Genomic DNA, 20,322 nt, shown 5'->3' with positions numbered 1-20,322 from the left:
AGACCCCTGTGGAACCCCACTTGTTATGCCCTTCCAGCATGATTGTGAACCGTTAATAACTACTCTCTGAGAACAGTTATCCGGCTAGTTATGCACCCACCTTATAGTAGCTCCATTTAGGTTCCGTTTCCCTAGTTTATTGATAAGAAGGTCATCTGAGACCGTGTCAAATGCCTTACTAAAGTCTAGGTATACCACGTCCACCACGTCTCCCTTACCCGCAAGGCTTGATATCCTATCCAAGAAAGCTATCCAATTGCTTTGACATGATTTGTTCTTTACAAATGGATACTGGCTGTTACCTATCATCTTATTATCTTCCAGATGTTTGCAGATGGATTCCTTAATTACTTGCTCCATTATCTATCCTGGTACAGAAGTTAAACTGACTTGTCTGTAATTTCCTGGGTTGTTCTTATTTTCCCTTTTATAGGTGGGCACTATATTTGCCCTTTTCCAGTCTTCTGGAATCTCTCCCTACTTCCATGATTTTTCAAAGACGATAGCTAAAGGATCAGTTACATCCTCTATCAGCTCTCTGAGTATTCTAGGATGCATTTAATCAGGCCCTGGTGACTTGCAGACATCTAACTTTTCTAAGTAATTTTTAACTTGTTTTTTATTTTAACTTCTAAACCTACCTTGTTTCCATGAGCATTCACTATGTTAGGCATCCTGTTACCATCCATCTTCTTGATGAAAACTGAAACAAAGAAGTCATTAAGCACCTCTACCATTTCCAAATTTCCTGTTATTGTTTCTCTCTCTTCACCTCTCCATTTCTTCTTGCTGGGATGATGGCATAGTGACACACACCAAACTCTTACTGGATGCCATGGCTGGCTTCTTGGCCCTGTCATCACCCCCTGGTTCCAGCCTTCTTCCTCTGTGTGGAGACTTGGACATACAGAGGGTGCTCTGTGCAATACTGGTCAAGGGAAGGGTAGAGAGTTGAAAGGAAGAGAAGAAATTGTGCCACTCTGTACAGGAGAGCTGAGATCCAGGAGGGAGAGGAATCTCCACATACAGGTCACAAAGGCTCAGCAACCTCCTTAGAGATGGTCAGAGTTTTAGAAAAGTTAGTTTAAGAGTAATGTTTTTAAAAAAACCTACTGGCATGTTTAGTCAAGGGGGAGGAACCCTGAGGGGGGAGAGCTGATAACAGTCTTCAGTCAGTTCAAGGGTTGGTATAGAGAGGACAGGGATCAATTGTTCTCTTTGTCCACTGAAATCAGGACATGCATGAAGTAATTGGTCTAATCTATAGCAAGGGAAGGTTGGTTTAGATCAGTGGTTCTCAAAGTGAGGTCTGCGAACCACTATTGGTTCCTGGACACCTTGCAGGTGGTCTGTGGCTTGAGCTCAACTGCCCCCCACCCTTAGGTCCCTCGCAGTGGGGAGCCTGTGCTGGTACTCCAGCCTTGTGCCCTCCCACCCCTCGTGAGGTTGGAGTGCCAGCACCATCTTCCTGGTGGAGTGTGTGGGGAGAAAGCCGCGAGCCTCATTGTATGATCTGGCTCATGGGGAAGAAGTAGCTCCATGTGCTGTTGCTCCCCTCCTCCTTTCCCGGCTGGACACTGTAGGCTTTCATCACTGTGGCCAATGGAAACAGCAGGAGGCCCTGTTACACGGTGCCTGGGAGTGGTGGGGTGTGCAAAGATTGGTAAGTGCCCCCTTCCTCTCATGCCCAGACCCTGTACCCTGCCCCCCCACACATATCCCCACAAAGACCCCAAACTTCCTGCCCATTCCTGCCCCCTCCCACAGGCCAGACAGCTTATCCCCACCCTCCCTCCTGCTCCCTGACCCTGGCCAATCACAGTACTCCCAGCCTGCTTCTACACCCTACCTCCCTCCCACACCTTGTACCCTCATCCCACTCACTGGCAGCCCTGTTCCATACCCTGAACACCTCATTTTGGCCCCACCACAGAGCTCAGAGGGGTCCGTGAAATACACTAACCCTTTCTAACTCTAAGGATAGTTAAGCTTTGGAATAGGTTTCCAAGAGAGGTTATTGAATTGCCTGGTTTTTTTTAAAAAAAAGGATAGACAAACACTTGTCAAGGATGGTCTAAATTTACTTGATCCTGTCCTAACACAGGGAAATGGACTTGATGACCTCCTGAGATTCCTTCCAGCCTTGCATTTCTATAATGCTAAAAACTGAGACCCATATAATAAGAATATCCAACAAGCTGGCAGGCAGGCTTGCTCCAGGGTGAAATAGCATTATGCTAAAGGTCAGGATTAAGATGGATTGGCAAATATGTAAAGAAACATGCACAGCAACCTGTCTAGTACCTTTGAATTCCTTGATCCTATGTACCATGTATGTAACAAATGTAGAATGGGCCAAGAGGAGGTCAAAATTTACACAGATGCTGTGTCTACATTGCACGCTTCTTGATGGCTAGCTACACTGCATGTGCCTTCTTGCACAAGTAAATTTACAGTATAGCGTCGGAAAACAGGGCTTCTTCTGGAAGAGTTATTCCTCTCCACAAGAGGAATAAGCCCTCTTGCGCAAGAGCTCTTCCACAAGAGGGCAGTGTAGACAGACAACATGAATTTCTTGTGCAAGAAGCCCCTATGGTTAAAATGGCCAGCAGAGCTTTCTTGCGCAAGAGAGCGTTCACACTGCCATGGATGCTCTTGCACAAAAGCACATGTCTTGTGCAAAAGCACATGGCAGTGTGGACGCGCTCTTGTGGAAGATTTTTTGCACAAGAACTCTTTCACAAAACAGTTCTTGCGCAAGAAGCCTGCAGTGTTGACATAGCCTTAGAGTTGATATTGAACTACCTGGCTTAGATTCTAAATAGCATTACAACAATTGTATTGGCAAATGACTCCTGTCAACACTTATATAGAACAGTTTTAAGATAATCAGTTTGCTGTGATTATAGCCACAGACTCTTCTCAGACTCCTTCACAAGCTCTAATTTTTCCAAGAACTGCTTTTTAGGAGAGAGGAATAATGGACTGTTTGAGCTCCAAAGTGAAACAGGTAAAGTATGAATTGATTTTGGATGAAGTGACTCAGCTTTCAGCAGAAATAGTTATTCAGCTCAATGCCCACTTACTGATTTCCGATAGTCACAAGTTCTGTTGAAAGCTGTGCTTTGCTCTGCACCAGTCTAAATATACTTAGGAAGAGAAAAACATGTGCTCTCAAACTAGCTAATTGCTTTTTTGTTACATGCTCTCAGGAACATGTTCCTCTTTAAACTTCGGCAGGTGAAGCTAAGTAGTATATATAATGACTGTTATATAAACAAATATCAAATCCCCAAATATCAACCATATTTAAAAATCAATGACTAATTTTAAATATTTGTTCTTCAATTTTGGGAGGGGAGAAGAGTGCTTGTGAGAGACACTAGCATGTTAATTTAGGGTATGTAAACACAAGATTTTATAAAACAAAATCAAGTAGTAATAGCTCCATGAATTAAAAAAACTAATGAAAAAGTTTACACATCACAAAACAGCTTATTCTTAATCCAGAACATTGCATCATCTTGCTATTCAGGTACATGAGAACCATGAAAGTAAAAGCGACTAGCTTGCTTTTATTGTCCAAATTCACAGAACATGGGGAAAAATATAGAGTACTGGGGAAAATTTTAAAATGTGCATAAGAAAGTTAAGTACACAACTCCCATTGAAAAACCTAGCCTACACAGTTAAAGTGTTCAGTTTTAATACTCTATTGTGTTATTTGGATAATTGCAGTAAGAACATTTGTTTAAAAATGTTTTTAAGCTGATAGTTTCTCCGTTGACATGAAGTGAAATCAACTTTCCCTAGAAAGTTAAGGCACCACACTAATAATGTCCAATTTGCCATCTGTCACAGATGCATTTATCCTACAGCTAATTAATTATTGGAAAAGTCAAACATTTTTCATACAGAATTATGAGGTGATAGCATACCTTATCTCTGCCATTAATTACATCTGATAAGCAAATCTCTGTATCTGCAAAAATGCCTGTTTTTGCTTGTTTACAGATAAAAAATGCTCGCTAAGATCAATAATTTATATGGGAACAGAATATGGCTAAACAATGATCTTCTATACATAATGATAACACACAGACCATGTGGATTTTTTTTATTGAATCCAGCAGTTTTCCCATTGAGGTGGATGACAAGGAAGGTCAAATTCCAAGTACTTACCAGCCATCAGTTCCTTTTTTTTAATGTTGCTGTTACCAGCAAATCCACACGCAACAAACAATCATAAACAAAGAGACGGCATCATATAAAATGGAACACATTTAAGAAAGTAGTTCATTTTACCCACGGCACTATGTGGCTATCTTTCCTCTTCATTTCAATGGAGATTTGAGCAAACTCTATTTATTTATTTATTTTAAATCAAGATTATTTAGTCACCACTCTAAAGTTAGTCACCACTCTAAGATTTGTCTCCAGCAATGCAATATCTGTAGCTACAGGAGTTTATTGTACATGATATAACTCTTATACCTAGCACACTGCATCTTATGACATCGTATCCATCACTGTTACATTAAATGCATTTTTAAAAATTATGCAAATATAAATCAATGAGAAATTAGTGAGATATAATGCTCTTCAGTACACTTTTCCCACTGTACATGCCACTGAAGAAGGAGTACAATGGGTGTGGTCACAGCAAGTCCCCAGATCTCAACACACAGTAAGTGCCATGTTCTAGAAAGTTTAGGTCGGGAGGGGAAGAGAATCTTAACATGGGAATCTAAACGAATAAGAGAGTAATCTCAACAATGGACCATAAAAAGAAGGCTCAACTGTAAATGAGCCTCCATTTATCACTGTAAATAATGAGATAGGAAGGTAAGAACACACATAGATACCCACATTTGAAGTATCTGCTTTCCTGTTGTCTAGAAAATATGAGTGTGTTTCAGATGCTGTGTAGGCTCGAGTTTTTGTCATGAATTTTAGGAAGTTCACAGTCCTGAAATGAGTAGCCAATCCCCGCCATAGAGGAGATGTATTTCCTTCACCTCTTTGCTTCTTGAAGCAAAACTAAAAGAATTTCTTACCATGACGGGTGGCATAGAGGCTCAAGTTCTGGTCTGCAGCTTCCTCAAAGAGTACCTGCTCATTACAGATATAACTGGTCCAGTATCTGAGATGCAGGAAGCTAAATAGAGAGAAATATCTTGCCACACAATAGGACAAGGGGTGACCTTTATGGCTATCATCACTGTGATCAAAAGCCAGTCAACAGCCTAAAAGAGTCAAGTGCAGTAGTGATTAATAAAGCAAGATGTTCTTACTCTTCCCTTGGCTCTTAAGAATCTCTGTACAGCTGGAGATAATCAAGGATGCATGTTGTTAAATAAATGCTTTTTTAACACAACAACAAACATTTTCTTTCAAGGTTACAATTTGGTAGATGGAAGGTGAAATTAGAGGCCCAGTCCCAGAGCCTACAGATACTTAAGTATGTGTTGAACCTGGAATAATCTCATTTATGTTAACTATACTACTCAAGTTAAGTATAAATAAGATTGCAATCTTGCAAAGACAGAAGGAGATATTTAAGTCCTACAAAAGTTGTTGTCATAAAGTTACTTGTGCTTAAGTCTTTGCAGTGTTATAGCAACATAGATGATAATCCCCTGGATTTTACTTCTGCTGATTCATCATGTCAATACTCTTTATAGATTCAAAGATATGAGTATAATTTGCAACATTTGGATATGATTTTCAAATTCCTAAAGGCTCAGATCTTTGGATTTGGGCTTTTGGTGCAGCTTGCTTCATTTTATTTAATTTTAGAGCCAGTCAGAAATTTTTGAATTGTTCCAGCCAAAAGAGTAATTTGTCCCAAATTCTCCTGTTTTTCAATTATGTCTATGTGTTTTCTAAGGGAATGGAAATTTGATTACGTAGAAAGATAGGGGCGAGAGAAACATCCCTCTTACTACACATCAAGCACAATCTCCCTGCTATCCAGGAGAAAAAGAATTTCAATTACTAAGTCATAGTATATATGCTGCAAAAGAGGCTGAAAAAAGTATGAAACAAAATACAGGACTATGTAGCACTTTAAAGACTAACAAGATGGTTTATTAGATGATGAGCTTTCGTGGGCCAGACCCACTTCCTCAGATCAAATAGTGGAAGAAAATAGTCACAACCATGCATGGACTAGTCTTAAAATGATAATCCTGAGATAGTAACAGTTTTTTGAAATCTACAGGTTGTACCTCTAAAAACCAGTACTCTGTGGTCTGGCAACATCCATCATCTGGCAGGACCACCTCTTAGATCAGTGAGTCTGTGAGCCTAAGGGCAGAAGGGCCAGCCAGCCGGGGAAACAGGGTCAGTAGCCTGGCTGGGGGCAGCACAAGACTGGGGCCAGAGCCCACAGCAGCACAAGTCTGGGACAGAGTCCCCCGGCACCACAGATAGGCATTGGGCTGGAGCCCCATGGCAGCCCCCGGGAGTTTGGGGCTGAGGTCAGAGCCCTGCCGCAGTGCAGGACCAGAGTCCTCTGGCAGCTTCTTGGAGCTCCTCTGGCAGCTGGAGCCGTGAGGTAGTTCCCTGAGCACAGGGCTGGGGCACCGCAGCAGCCCTCAGGAGCATGGGCCAGATTCCTAGAGCAGCCTGTTGGAGCATAGGGCTGGGGCTGGAGCCCTGCAGAAGCCCCCTGGAGCACAGGGCCTAGGCCAGAGCCCCACGCTGTCCCCTGTCCTCAGGGGGTTGTGTCATCCTGCCCTCAAACAGCCCTGCTGCTGGGAGGGTGGCCTCATAGGGTGTGTCTAGACTACATGGCTCCATTGACGGAGCCATGTAGATTAGGCAGGATGGCAAAGGGAAATGAAGCGGTGATTTCAGTAATCGCCGCTTCATTTAAATCAAAATGACCGCCGCGCTGTGCTGATTAGCTGCCTGTCGGTACAGTGCAGCAGTCTAGATGGGGATCTGCTGAGCCCGGAACCCTTCATCGGCAGATCCTGTGAACCTCGTTTCTCACTTCATTTTTGAGTAAGCACTATTGAACTCACTGGTACTTCTATTTTTTACAAAAACAAGTCTAGAATGGGATTCCCTTGGAAAAGCTAAGTTATGCTGAAGTAAAATAGGGAATAGATTTATGGCATCACCATTATGATCTGTGGCCATGATGGTCTGTAGCCATGATGTTCTAAAATAAGGAGCCTGCATTATGCAAAATGAAATAAGAAGATGATACCCAGTGGCAACTGGCAATACTAGATTTCTCTTACTGCAGCTTTCTTTACTGTATACTTGGGTGAGATTCTAAACCTAGTTAATTAATTAAACAAGCCATAAGGATTAGCTAAGCTAAACACTCAACTTCCTTTTTTCCAGCAACATCTAATATAGCAAAGATTGGGAATGTATTTGTTAAATCACACTTATACTAAAAGGAATAGAGAGAGTCTTGAAGACTGATACAATAATTAGTTAAGTTACTAAGTCCACATTTAAAAGCTTTTAGAGGAGTAGCCGAGTTAGTCTGTAACTAGAAAAACTTAAAAAACAACAGATAGTCTAGTAGTACTTTAAAAACTAACAAAACAAGATGGTATCATGAGCTTTCATGAGCATAACACAGATCAATCAAATCAATCAAATGCCAGCAATGCCCCACTGCCGTGTATATTGGCCAAACTAGACAGTCTCTATAGGAAAGAATTAATGGACACAAATCAGATATCCAAAAAGGCAACACCCAGAAACCTGTTGGAGAACACTTAACCTACCCAAGCACTCCTTAATGGATCTCCAAGCCATTGTGTTGTTTCAGGCCAATTCCACAATCCAAATACACAGGGAAGAGTTGGAACTTCATTTACAAGTTTGATTCTTATCAGCATGGAATGAACAGAGATATCAACTGGCTTGCACACTACCTTCCACATCCTAATGACTTGACCAACCAACCAAAAAATTGAGGTGCTAATTGTTCTCTTGTAACTACTTGAACAATCTAGTCACTGTATTTTTTTCTCTTTTTTTTCCTCTTCCTCCCTTCCCTTATTTATTTTTGGATCTGGACTTTTAATACTCCAGTCATCTGAAGAAGTGGGTTATACCCTAAATCCACATTGTTCTTCAGACATCCACATTTTCATCTATATCATTTTCTCCTAATATGCAGTTTTCCTTATGTTTCATTCTTGCAGGTAGGCCCTGTATCTCCTTCTTGCACTGCTTACACTTGGCATGTTTTTCTTTTTTCCCAGAGAAGGAATTACTTCAAAATATTCCAGATAGGGTCTCTCTCTTATGCCCAAATGCCATTACAATTCCACTCTGCCTCTTTACACTACAGACCCTAGGTAGGAAAAATAGACCTGATAATACTTACGTTTAAGTATGTGACCTCAGTTGGGACACATTATATACTTAAAGCGGTTTAAGACTTTGCAGTATTGGGGCCATGGATTGTATATATTTAGAGGAGCAGTGTTGGAAACAGCCTATGACACTTTCAGGCAGCTGCTCTTATTATAACTCATCATTTAGTGCTCAGAGGCGACAGTCAGGAGAACAGTTTCTGTGTAGCAGCAACTATGCAAATGTATGAAGATATGAGTTCTCCCCAAAAGAGTTTATTATATACACCCCTCTTTTCTCAATTGTTCCTGGGCAGATCTCTGCATAATTCATGGTAAAGTCAGGGCCAATGCCTCTTCTAGTACTGTGATCCAGTGAAATGCAAAATCATTAGCAAAAATTACTAGTGGTATTGAAATAGACATCAAAACTTTTGGGAGCACTCTGCTAGCACTGTGCTCCGTTGTAAATACACAGCTTCTTGTACATGCCGGTCGGTGCTTCACAACACACAAACTGTCTATTTAATGCCACCTGCAGAACTTGTTGCAAGTACCTTTTGACACTTTATTTTCTCCTAATATTACATGATTTTCCACCTATGTGTAACCCTTCTGCCAGGTAGTTCTGGCAGCAGCCAGGACCAGGTTCGATATCTAGGGGTTCCTTTTCATCCATCCCACACAGAACTGGCTTGAGCCCCCACCCAGTAATCTGGGAAATTCACACTGCCACAAGTTGAACCAGTCTTACAGCTCATGCCTGGAGGGCATGTAGCATGCTGGTTCAGAGCTCTGCTCTGCTCTGCTCTGCTCTTCTCCCTCCCCTTTCTCTTCCCCTCCCCCCATGCCATTCACTTGAGTGTGGAAGGGAAAGGCTTGTCCATCAGAGACTCTTTACAATGACAGTGTGTCTCCTGCAAGCACTGGTGGTCATATTTTACAATTCCTACATTTAGGGTTAACATGGTTTGTGACCCCACAACAGCCAAAATGGTTACAATAAGCAAAATACCATTCTAACAATTGACTATCCATCAGGTCTATAGCACAGGCTGAACTGTATTTGCATAAGCATACCCAGGATTTCTTTCTCATTCCAGCATGAACTGTATTTACATAACAACAGTTGAATACCTTCTGGGGCTAAACAACAGAGTGAACATAACCACACCAAAAATCCCTTTCCCCTTCCTGCTGGCTGCATTGGAAACAGTGATTCATTCCCTGCTTACATATGCATAGAGGAAAAGCAATTCATGCACCACTTGAATTACATTTGTGCAGGGATTCCCACATTTATGATTAGAAATATCAAATCTCTCCATCTTCTTCTGTAATATTTGCAGGAGTTATTTTACGACAGTCTTATCAAGCTTCAGTTCACTTTAAAATTTTCTATTGATTGCATCTCAGTAGCTTCTAGATGCACTTTTCTGTTTTGTTTTTTTAGGTGATGCAGGCTTTCCCAAGCCTTCGTTCTTTCACTCAAAACATACATTAGCTGAAAATTGACAAGAAGTCCATCAATTGTAAACTCAAGATTGTTGAGTTAGGCAATCTGTACACTCAATGAGACAAATTTGCAGTGCAGCATTGGTTCCGTATGGATGTTTTGGTGTTTTCATCCCTTTCATGCTATTCTGTAAATATTATTGCTAGATCATCTTATTTAGGAATGACTTTCAAAGCACAGGTCAGTTCTGAAGCAAGCAATTTAAATTATGCTGTTTTAATAGGTCTTGTTTTGCGAAAATCAGCTTAGGAAACCTCAGCTTAATTGTAAGTTGAATGCTAGTTAGGGTAAAGGGGAGATATGAGGAAAGGATTGGGCCATGAAATCACTAACAATCTCATCCGGCGTCCCTAGTTTCTGGTGTGAGGTGGAGGTGCTGAGCCTTATTGCTTTTGTGGGATGCTAGAGTGGCCAAGGAGAGGAAAGATAGTCTAAAGATAGCCTGTGATTTGAGAGAGCAAGTTCTCTGCTGGAACTGAATGCAAGGTGCCTGTTCAGGGTCATTAATAGAGATGCTTCCATAATGCAAATGCCTCTTCCTTAAGAACTGGCTTGAATCTACCTCACAAATCAGACAAACCACTAACACAGGAGAGTGGATACAAACCAGCAATCTAGAAGCAAAAGGTTTTATTATCCTATTACCAATCACTTGAATCAGTTAGTTCCCAACCTGTTTGCATACCATCTTAGCTAGTGTATTTCATTTAAAGTTTGCACAACTTTTATGCATGCAATAGACTACTGCATAAGATATTTTTCTGCTTCGTACAATGTATTTTTCAAACAGATTTATGGCATATGTAATTCACTCTAGTGTACATTTTTCTCCTGTACAATTGCAAGATAAATAAGGTAGATTGAAGTTATTCATCCTTTTACATATAAGTCTGTGTCCACACTACAAAGAAAAGTCAGAAAAAGATACACAAATTGCAAACTGCAATTTGCGTATCTTTTTCCACTTTTCTTCTGAAAGAGGCTTTTCCGACATTTGGCCCAGCTACACGGGGCCAAATGTCAGGGAAAAAACCCTGTTTCAGAACATCTCATCTTCCTCATAGAATGATGTTCACAGGGATGCCAAAAAACACATCTGTTTTTCCCCAGAAATATTCCAAAAGGCATAGTAATTTAAGTGCATTCTAACTGAATATATGAAATGGTATCAATTCATGTGATGCTCCTGAGTATCTTGTGCTGATTCAATTGCAGGATCAATTATATTTAGGGTCATTTTTAGGACTAGCTTTTACAAAGAAATACAGTTCATTTTCTTCCTGAGGTGCGTGGGGGGAAGAGAAGTTTTGATCTTGTTCCCAAAGATAAGGAGGCAAATGGGAAACAATTCTTTTCAGTAGTGTAGGTGGGATTCTACTACTGACAAACAAGCAGTTTTACTAAGAGTTTTAATGCCCGCCTTTATAATTTAATCAATGGATAGTATATTATCTGAGCCATCACATTCACTTATAACACTTTCATTTACATAATTTTAGGTCAGTTGTGACAAAACCCCACAAAACCATGGAAGTACATAATTAAAGACAGGAGAGACTGACTGTACCCTATGCTTTCCATCACTAGATCATGATTTTGTGCTGTATGCAAGCTGTTAAGGTGACTTCCGTTTTGCATAGCAGGATTTAAAAGTCTGCTTTTATGTTTCCCCTTTACCATTTTTGTTGGCTTGTGGTATAACCTTAAGTGCTTTTTGAAAATAAATTATTTCCATCCCTTCCCTCCAGTAAATTATAGGCTTTTTTTTTAAATAAGCTGTGTGCATTAAAACAATGCATCCGCTGTCAGAAATCTTTAGCTATAATGTTACTTCAGGTTTAGATCCAATAGTGAGTACAAATCAAATAACACATCTGCTGCTGAGGTAGCTCTCTTGAAACCAGTGCCAAAGTGTTTGCTGAAGTGGGAACTAAATAATTTCCTCTTTTTCCTCTTTGTGCTCCTGGGCTTAGCAACCTGAGTATGCTCAGTCTCAGAACCAACCCAGAACCACCATGCAGAGGAGTAAAGAGCCTGTATGTCCTTTATTTACAACACCATAGGGGAGGGATTTCTCTTTTTAAACACACACATAATACCATAATTACAATTTTACAATATAGTTCAATATTAATAACATTTCAGAGGTATTGTGTTATAACAGAGATGACTTGGATCATAAAGTGATGAATTTTGTAACTTAAATACAGGTGTGCTGGAACAATTTGTAAAGTGGGGGTGCTGAGAGCCATTGAACAAAACTATAAATCCTGTATACAATGGAAACCACTTCAAATTGGGGGAGCAGCAGTGCTCCAGCACTTGTAGTTTCAGGACCTACACTTAAAAACAGTTGATAGATTAAATGCAGATTTTCACTTCAAGTATATGTACAGCAGATTTTATTAATTATGACAATCATATAAGAAAGGGGCATTTCCCCCAATGGGTCATGTTATGGTTTTTAGCTTCCCATTTGCCTCCTGCTTCCTCCTAAAAACAATTCTGAATGGTAGAAGGGAAATGACTTCCCCAATTTATGCAATAGCCTGCTGTTCACATTCCTCTTTGTGGCTAAACAATGTAGATATTGGTTTTGCTTAAAGCTGTCTACCCAATTTTTTCAATCAACTCTCTGAATAAAAGATAACTACTGAATGACTAGGAATGAATGGGTAACGATAAAATTAATTTGCTTCTTTTAACTCATTGTTAACTTTACTGATTTCTAATCAAATGGAACGTTTTTTACTCCTGAAGACCTTAGTCTAGTCAACCACCTAAACATTAACTTTAAGCACATGAACAGTCTCATTGATTTCAGCAGGATTATTTAAGTTAACTTCGTCTACACAGCTTCCCTCTTCCACAAAAACCTATGCAAATGAAGCGTGGATTAGCATATTGTGGTGCTTCATTTGCATAATTAATTAGGAGCTGTTTTTGCACAAGAGGTTTTGCGCAAAAAGGCGCCATCTACACAGTGCCTTTTTGTGCAAAAAAACCCCTCTTTCGCAAGAGCTGTTCTTCCTCATTTTTTCAGGAAGAATGGCTCTTGCACAAGAGGGGGTTTTTGCGCAAAAGGGCTCCTAATTAATTATGCAAATGAAGCATGGCAATATGCTAATCCGTGCTTCATTTGCATAGGCTTTTGTGGAAGAGGGAAGCTGTGTAGATGTAGCCTAAGTGTGCATTCTGCTGTATCACCACTTTACCCACTCAAACCTGCCAGATGAACAAAGTAAATTCTGGTAATTTGTCCAGTATAATATGAGCTGGGGGAAAAGCTAATTTTGAGAACCATAAATAGTGTAGGTTTAAAGTAGACATTCTATTGGTTTACATATTCCCTGTATGGCAGTAGATATTAAAGATAATGAAATGTAGATCAAATAAAAGGGCACTCTTAAATAATATATTTTTAAATGCTTCTGATTTCTTTGTAAGGTGAGTTAGGCAACTACTGTGCACCTTGTTGCCTAACTGCATTTTTAGGTGCCTAAACACTTCAAAAGAGAGCTAGAGTAGGATTTTCTTAAAGATGGAATTTAGGCATTATATCAATTTTACCCCTAATGAAAAGTAAGTTGTTTGTTTGTTTTAAATGAACTTGTCCTCAAATTTCCAATCCTTGAAGGAGTATATTTACTAGCCTTTTAATACTGCATTGATTAATACACCCCTGCAGGATTGGAAATTTGGGGAAAACTTAATTTAAAACAAACAAATAATTTACTTTTAATTGGGGTAAAATTGTCATAATGCCTAAATTCCATCTTCAAAAGAGATCTAGGGCAGGATTTTTTTTAAAGTATTTAGGCACCTAAAATGAATTTGTGAAAACATTTTCATTCATACTAGATTAGATTCCACCCTTTCCTCTCTGTAATCAATGGGACTATTTGTTAAGCTTGATATTACTTGCTAAGGCTAGGTCTACACAACACACCTCTGTCGGCAGAGGGATGTAAATAAAGCACATCGAAAGTGCAAATGAAGCGGTGATTTAAATATCCCATGGTTCATTTGCATAATCACATTCTGGTGCTGTTTCGAACAAGCGCTATTTCGAAACTGAAACCATGGTTTAGACATGGTTCTGCCGACAGCGGGGTGATTTTTCGACAGATCCTGTACTCCTCGTTTTTTGATCTGTCGAAAAATCACCCCGCTGTCAGCAGAACCTTAATGGGCCAGCGTCTAAACCGCTGTTTCAGTTTCAAAATGGCATTTGTTTGAAACAGCACCAGAACATGATTATGCAAATGAAGCACGGGATATTTAAATCCCCACTTCATTTGCACTTTTGATGTGCTTTATTTACATCCCTTTGCTGATAGAGGGGTATAGTGTAGACCTACCCTAAGTCCATATAGCAGAATCTGGCCCATTAAGGATTATAATCACCCTGTCTATTTTTAAACTTCTGTTTGACCCTGACCTACTTTTGAGCCTAAATTAAGTTGACAAAATAGACTAAATTCAATTCTTCTGATGTAAGAGGATTCAAATTGCACGTGCCTCGATGCCAGCAGGGTGGAAGGGAAATGGCTTTCTGCAAAGGGGGATATTGTTTTCCCCAGAGTTCCTCTGGAATGATGGTCGAAGCATGAAGGAGCATACAAATGTTTAGCATATCTGGCACATATGCATTAATCATATGAGTTAAGTGTGACTGACAACCCTACTTTGTATCTTATTAAAGTATGTAGAGTCTGTTTGGTCCACACAAGATTATGATTAGGGTTATGTGACTCTCACATTGGGAATCACTGCTACAGGCTATTGAAGAGATGTCTTGGGAGCACCTGCCTCTATATTCTAGGCCAGGGGTTCTCAAACTTCATTTTACCACAGCCCCCTTCTAGGGATGTAAGTGTCTAGTTGACTACCTGATAAGCATATGCTTATGGGTAGTGACTTGACTAGTCACTTCCCCCTCCCCCACCCCCGCTTGCTGCCTCTATCAGAGAAAGGCATCAAGAGTGGGAAAGCAGGAATCGGTGCTGGGGGGAGCTGGCTTAAAACTCGGTTCCCCCCAGTACTATCCTCGCAGGGAGCAGGGGAGGCAGAGGCGCTGCATCTCTTCATACATTTAAAAAGCAAAGGTGCATCGGGGTTAACTCCTGAGGCCAAAAGGGGGACTAAAACCTGAGCCTGCCTGAGCCCCATGACCAGGAAGGTGGGCAATGCCCAAGCCCCACCACCGCATGTGGGAGAGTGTCAAAACTGGAGCCCAAGGGCTTGAGTCGCAGGCAGAGGGCCAATAATGTGAGGCCTGCCACCCAGGATTGAAGCTCTCTGGTTTCAGCCAGAGGTAGGGTGGTTCAGGCTTCAACTTTGACCCCAGTCTCTGGAAAGTCTGAGCCAACCCAGATGACCCCATTAAAATGAGGTCTCAACCCACTCTGGAGTCCCACCCCACAGTTTGAGGATCCCTGCTCTAGGCAGTCTCTCCTTCCAGGCCCCATCAATGGTAACCCAACAAAAGCTCATAGACCTGCAGCTGAATATAGCTCCCTGATTTTATCCTTGAAAAGAATCTAAAGAACAGTTGCTTTGTTCAACAGTGTCTGGTGTTTGTGTTTTTATTTTCCACTCTGGAATCTCTTGTTTGCACTCTGAAGCAAAAGCATGAACAATAGACCAGCTTTATTTTTTCCTGAGAGCATAAAATGTAGAATCGCTTGGTGTTGCCTGGCCTGATTTCACGCAGTGAGATCCAGCTGTTGTTTACTGGGATTAGAATCCATTCTTAGGCATGGAGCAGCTATTTAGGTGGTTGTGCTTGGAAGCAAATCCGCTACCAATCAAATTGCTCCTAAAAAATTTAATGCTTGTAATGAATAGGAGGAGCATCAGCACAGAATGCAGCAAACGGATCTAATGCAAAGACAGAACAGAAGAGAGGAGAAAACTTTAGGAAGGGTGAAAAAAGAAATACAAGTACCTGGATGGGAAAATACTTCTGAAAGGAAAAAAGATATAAGTGAATGATCATACAGTTCACCCTTGTTCAAGCAACATGTCACGGCCAATGAACAGAAGACAAGATAATCACAAAATAGTAAGGTGTATTTAAATATATAAACATTACTGCATGTGAAGCTATTGTTTTATTGAAGTGTATTGTTTTGTGCAGTCATGATAGTAGACTAGCTAGAAAATAAAGCTGTGATACACATTTCAGTAAATCTATGCACCAAGAGATGAATCTGTCAATTGTAGAATGCACTGACGACATTTATGGCTTTGATGAAAAATAATCCTCTTGTGAGCAGCCAATCCTGTGACTTGACATATAGGGGAGCTTTTATTTTAGTTTCTTACTAGAACAGATCTCAGTATTAAAAATACCTGGAAGAAACTGACATTAATATTTCCTATGGAAACATTCTAATTTTTCTGTGACTGAAATGAAATGTTTTTCAGCCAGCCCTGGTCCAGAAGGAATCTAGATGGCAGAACTCTGCCCTCATTTTTGGGAGAGCAGAGCAATATCAACAAATTGTCTAGCAGCACCTTAAAGACTAACAAAACAGGTAGATGATAGCATGAGCTTTTGTGGGCAAAACCCACTTCTTATCGGCTACCCTGCTGAAGCTTTAGAGTAGTGGTTCCCAAACTTTTTGGCATCACGCCCTCTTTTTGATTTTTGAGAAAACCTCATACCCCCCCCCCCCGAAATAGCAGTAAAACTTGTTGAGAAAAAAACGGAACTGACTGGGGCCAAAAAACAAAAATAGCAGCAAAACTTGGGGGGGGGAGCAGGATTGATTGGGGTCGGGGGGTCACCTTGCGCACACACACCCTGGAATTTCTTCACACCTCCCAGTGTGGGAACCCATGCTTTAGATCAATATCAGTCATGCCTTTAGCACGAACCATGCTGCAGTTACAGATACAGATGGCTTAGGCAGGGCTGCAGTATATGAGCTGCCCAGCTGGATAACTAAACATGCCTCCTTGATGGTGGACCACACCCACTTGGGGCTATGTGGTGCTTGACCACCACCGAGGCCAGTCCTCTTTCCTAGCATGAGAGACAGATCCTACACTCTGGCTTGAATGGGAAAGACAGGGACTAGTGAACCTGCACTTCACCGGGTAGGAGCTGGTCCTTAAGATCAAAATCTGCTCCCATTGGAAACAGTGTTAGAGCTCAGATTGATATCAATTGTACGTGGATTTGTCCCATAACCAGACACTATTGATTGCCAAATACAGACAAAATGAAACATTTTTCTGCTCCAACTATTATGCTTGTTCAGTATTTTGATCAAGTGCACTATCTGTTAATATTCTCTTGATATTCCAAAGTTCATCGGCATATGAAACTGTCCCTGAAGCCTTTCTTAAACTACACAAGTATAAAAGTGAGAAATGAATATTCTTCTGTTCCATTAAAGGGTTAGAAAACCAAGATTGTCAATTTTTCTCTAGTTTGCTGACTGTGGTTTTAAGGGGTGAAATAGCCAACTACTGGAAATCTGCCACAAGAACACTCGGCTAACTTTTTGTTCAGGAGCCTGCCTGCCAAATGTGCATGTAGAAGGATGTCCATTTTTGGATTGCCTTAAGTAACTTTGCCCAGAAGTACAGTCTGGAAGTTTCTTTGTTTCTGTAAGGAACTTAAGGTGAATCATCCTCACTTTTACCAACCATTTCTGATGTGACTTTGTTCTTAACTGCTATTCAAAATTACACTTAGGGGGTGCCAGTTGACAAAATGATGTAAGGCATTGGCCTTCTGTTTTGTAACATAAAGCTTTGGTCATCAATGAAAATGAGTTTGTCAGTACAAGTCTAGTCTCCTCTGAAGAAATCTGGATAAAAAACCCAACAGGGTGCACACAACTAGTAGCTACTAGGGCTGTCAATCAATATGCATTAAGGCCTGCGATTAATACAGTCCAGGATTAACACGTTAATTTTTTAATGCATTAATTGCAGGGGTTAATGCTGCTCTTCCACTTTGGAGTACCACTGCAGCGCTTCAAAGGGGCAGTGCAATGCAGAGCCTGGGATCAGTTGAGGACTCCCCAGCTGACCCTGGGCTCCACTGCCCCTTTGAAACACACAGAGGAGGCGTTTAAAGGGGCAGCTGCTTCACAGCTGAGCCTGGGATCAGCTGTGTGGTGGCTGCCCCTTAGAAATGCTGCCTCCATGTGTTTCAAAGGGGCAGTGGAGCCCAGGGTCAACTGAGGACTCCCCAGCTGATCCCAGTCTCCACACGGCATTTCCTCAGAACCCAGGATCAGTTGGGGAGTCCTCAGCTGATGTCAGGTTCCGGGTAAGTGCTGTGTAAACCTGGGGTCAGCTGTGGATTCAGCTGCCCTTGGATTCTAGGGAAATGCCACACGGAGCCCGGGATCCACAGCTGACCGCAGGCTCAGGGCTGCCCCTTTGAAATGCCAGAGGTGGTGTTTTAAAGGGGCAGCCATGGAGCCCAGGGTCAGTTGGGGACTGCTCAGCTGATCCTGGGCTCGCCGTGGCAGCAGAACTCAGGGTCAGGTTCTGGGGAAATGCTGGGCAGAGCCTAGGATCAGCAGGGGAGTCCTCAGCTGACCCCAGGCTCCACGGTTGCCCCTTTGAAACGCTGAATGAACTTGGGCAAATTCCTTCTGTTTTGGCCTTTGTTTTATTTACCAATTCTTTGAAGGAGTCATTGTCTCTTAATAGGTGTTTGTGCAGAGTCCTGCACAATTGGACTGAGCTCAAGTAGGGCTGTTAGATGCTGCCATATGTAAGTACAGCTATACTAACTCCCATTCAAGTCAATTGTTGTAGTCATAAGGCAAGAAAGGCTTGATTGACCTAAATGAGAAGAATACTGAGTACTGTATTTTTATGGGTGAAATGTCCCCAGTGTCCAGTCCAAAGATAGTAAATGGGCTATAGGTTGGGGTGAGCTGTAGAGATTCCAGGCATAGGAAAGCAGAAACTTTTCCTCTAGGATGCAGTGCAACTCCAGGAGGCTGGCCTAATGCCTGGGACAGGAAAATCTAGGTAGCACCATTGGCCTTTTCCCCTGTCCTGCCCCAAATGCTGGGATATACTCTTGTGATCTGCTCACTGCCCAGGCTGCTAGAATCCTACTCGTGCACCAAGTGTGTTGTCTAGGGACCAGAAATATTTGTCAGTCTCCAAACCAATGACAAAGACTGTCTTAAAGAGAGCTTCAGCAAGGGTATTTTTTCTTTAAAAGAATTAGTCTGATCAACAACAAAAGTGTGAAAAAGATATGAGAAACCTAGATGGGAGGGTGGGGAGACTATTTCACCTTGATTACAATTATCATCTGAGATTTTTAAAATTACTATTCAGATTATTTGTATTGTGGGAGCAACTCAGAAGCCTAGTTAGGGCCCCTTATTGTCCTAAGTGCCAAGGCTCACTTCCTACCAAAGTGATTTAAATTGTGATGTAATGTTTAAACTGCATTTCCATTTCAATCCATCACCTTTTGCTTCTTTCTTTTAGCAGTCCCTCCGAAGCCACACAAGTGAACCCCTGTCATTTTTATTTACTTCTTTTTATCTTTTAGGACTGGCATTTACCAAGCATCTCATCCTCTGCCTCGGCACATCACATGGTATGCAACAAATCTAGGTTACTCCATTTCCTGCCATTCCTCTGGATTTTTTCAGCAATACATTTGCAGTACAAAGTGTGTTTCAGACATAAGAACTTTTTATCCAATTGTTTCTGCTGAAAGTCCCCACAGAACATTGGGCACATTTCACAAACTTCTCTACTATGGAAGGAACGACCCAGCTAGAATTTCATTCTTGTCATAGAGGGCTCGATTATGCTCCCGTTTTACTCAGCTGAGCAGGGCTGAGCAAGATCCTCAACTGAATAAGACCTACCCAGATTTGGGGTTTGGATCAGGTGTCATGCACAGTCCCCCCTCTCTGGATACTCCCCTCTATGAGCAAGTGGCTGGGCAGAGGCAGACTTTGCTTAGTTCCATCCCATGCCCATCCACTGGCTACAGCAGAGAGATAGTCACGAGGCAGGGAAATCAATTACACTCTTTCAAGGATGAAAGATGCATTACCCCTCCTTCACCCCAGAGGAAAGGAGGAATTGTGTCCTGGATGAGCATCTCAGACACTATGCTTTCAGGGGCTATTCCCTAATTGGGGCAGTTTATTCACCAACCCATACTCACAACTTAAAAGCACAATCTAAGCCCTTGCCTACACACAAAAGTTACACAACACATGGGTATAGTTAAAAGGGTAAAAGGGTTAAAAGGGTAAAAGGACAACCTCCTTTTGTGAGCACAGTTCTATTGGTATAAACATTCTTACATCTGTCTAGCTATTCCCATATTGGTTAAGGAATAAGCTGTACTAGTAAAAGTACCTTTGTGTATAATAACTTCTTCCACACGAGCTTAATCTTCTCTTGTACTGTGAGCATTTAGATGTACAAGGTGGAAGGAACCCTTATATTTGATTTTACCCA

The 20,322-nt window shown here is 41.3% G+C and overlaps 1 protein-coding gene across 3 annotated transcripts in view; it reads left to right on the top strand.

The window, feature by feature from the left end:
• TRAPPC3L (trafficking protein particle complex subunit 3L) overlaps positions 1-20,322 on the top strand; it is a 58,367-nt gene that overhangs the window by 5,645 nt on the left and 32,400 nt on the right. For 2 of the 3 annotated variants that reach the window (XM_014573708.4, XM_075924021.2), the window contains exon 2: positions 19,394-19,441. In XM_014573708.4, coding sequence (XP_014429194.2) covers positions 19,439-19,441 — 3 coding nt within the window. In that variant the 5' untranslated portion in view covers positions 19,394-19,438. Of the gene's footprint in view, positions 1-15,696; positions 15,914-19,393; positions 19,442-20,322 lie in introns of all 3 variants that reach the window. The other variant, XM_006123231.5, reaches the window with a different exon arrangement.

This window comes from Pelodiscus sinensis, chromosome 3, assembly GCF_052426305.1.
Source record: "Pelodiscus sinensis isolate ZL-2025 chromosome 3, ASM5242630v1, whole genome shotgun sequence".
Classification (NCBI taxonomy): Eukaryota; Metazoa; Chordata; order Testudines; family Trionychidae; genus Pelodiscus; species Pelodiscus sinensis.
This window is presented reverse-complemented; position numbering and strand designations above follow the sequence as displayed.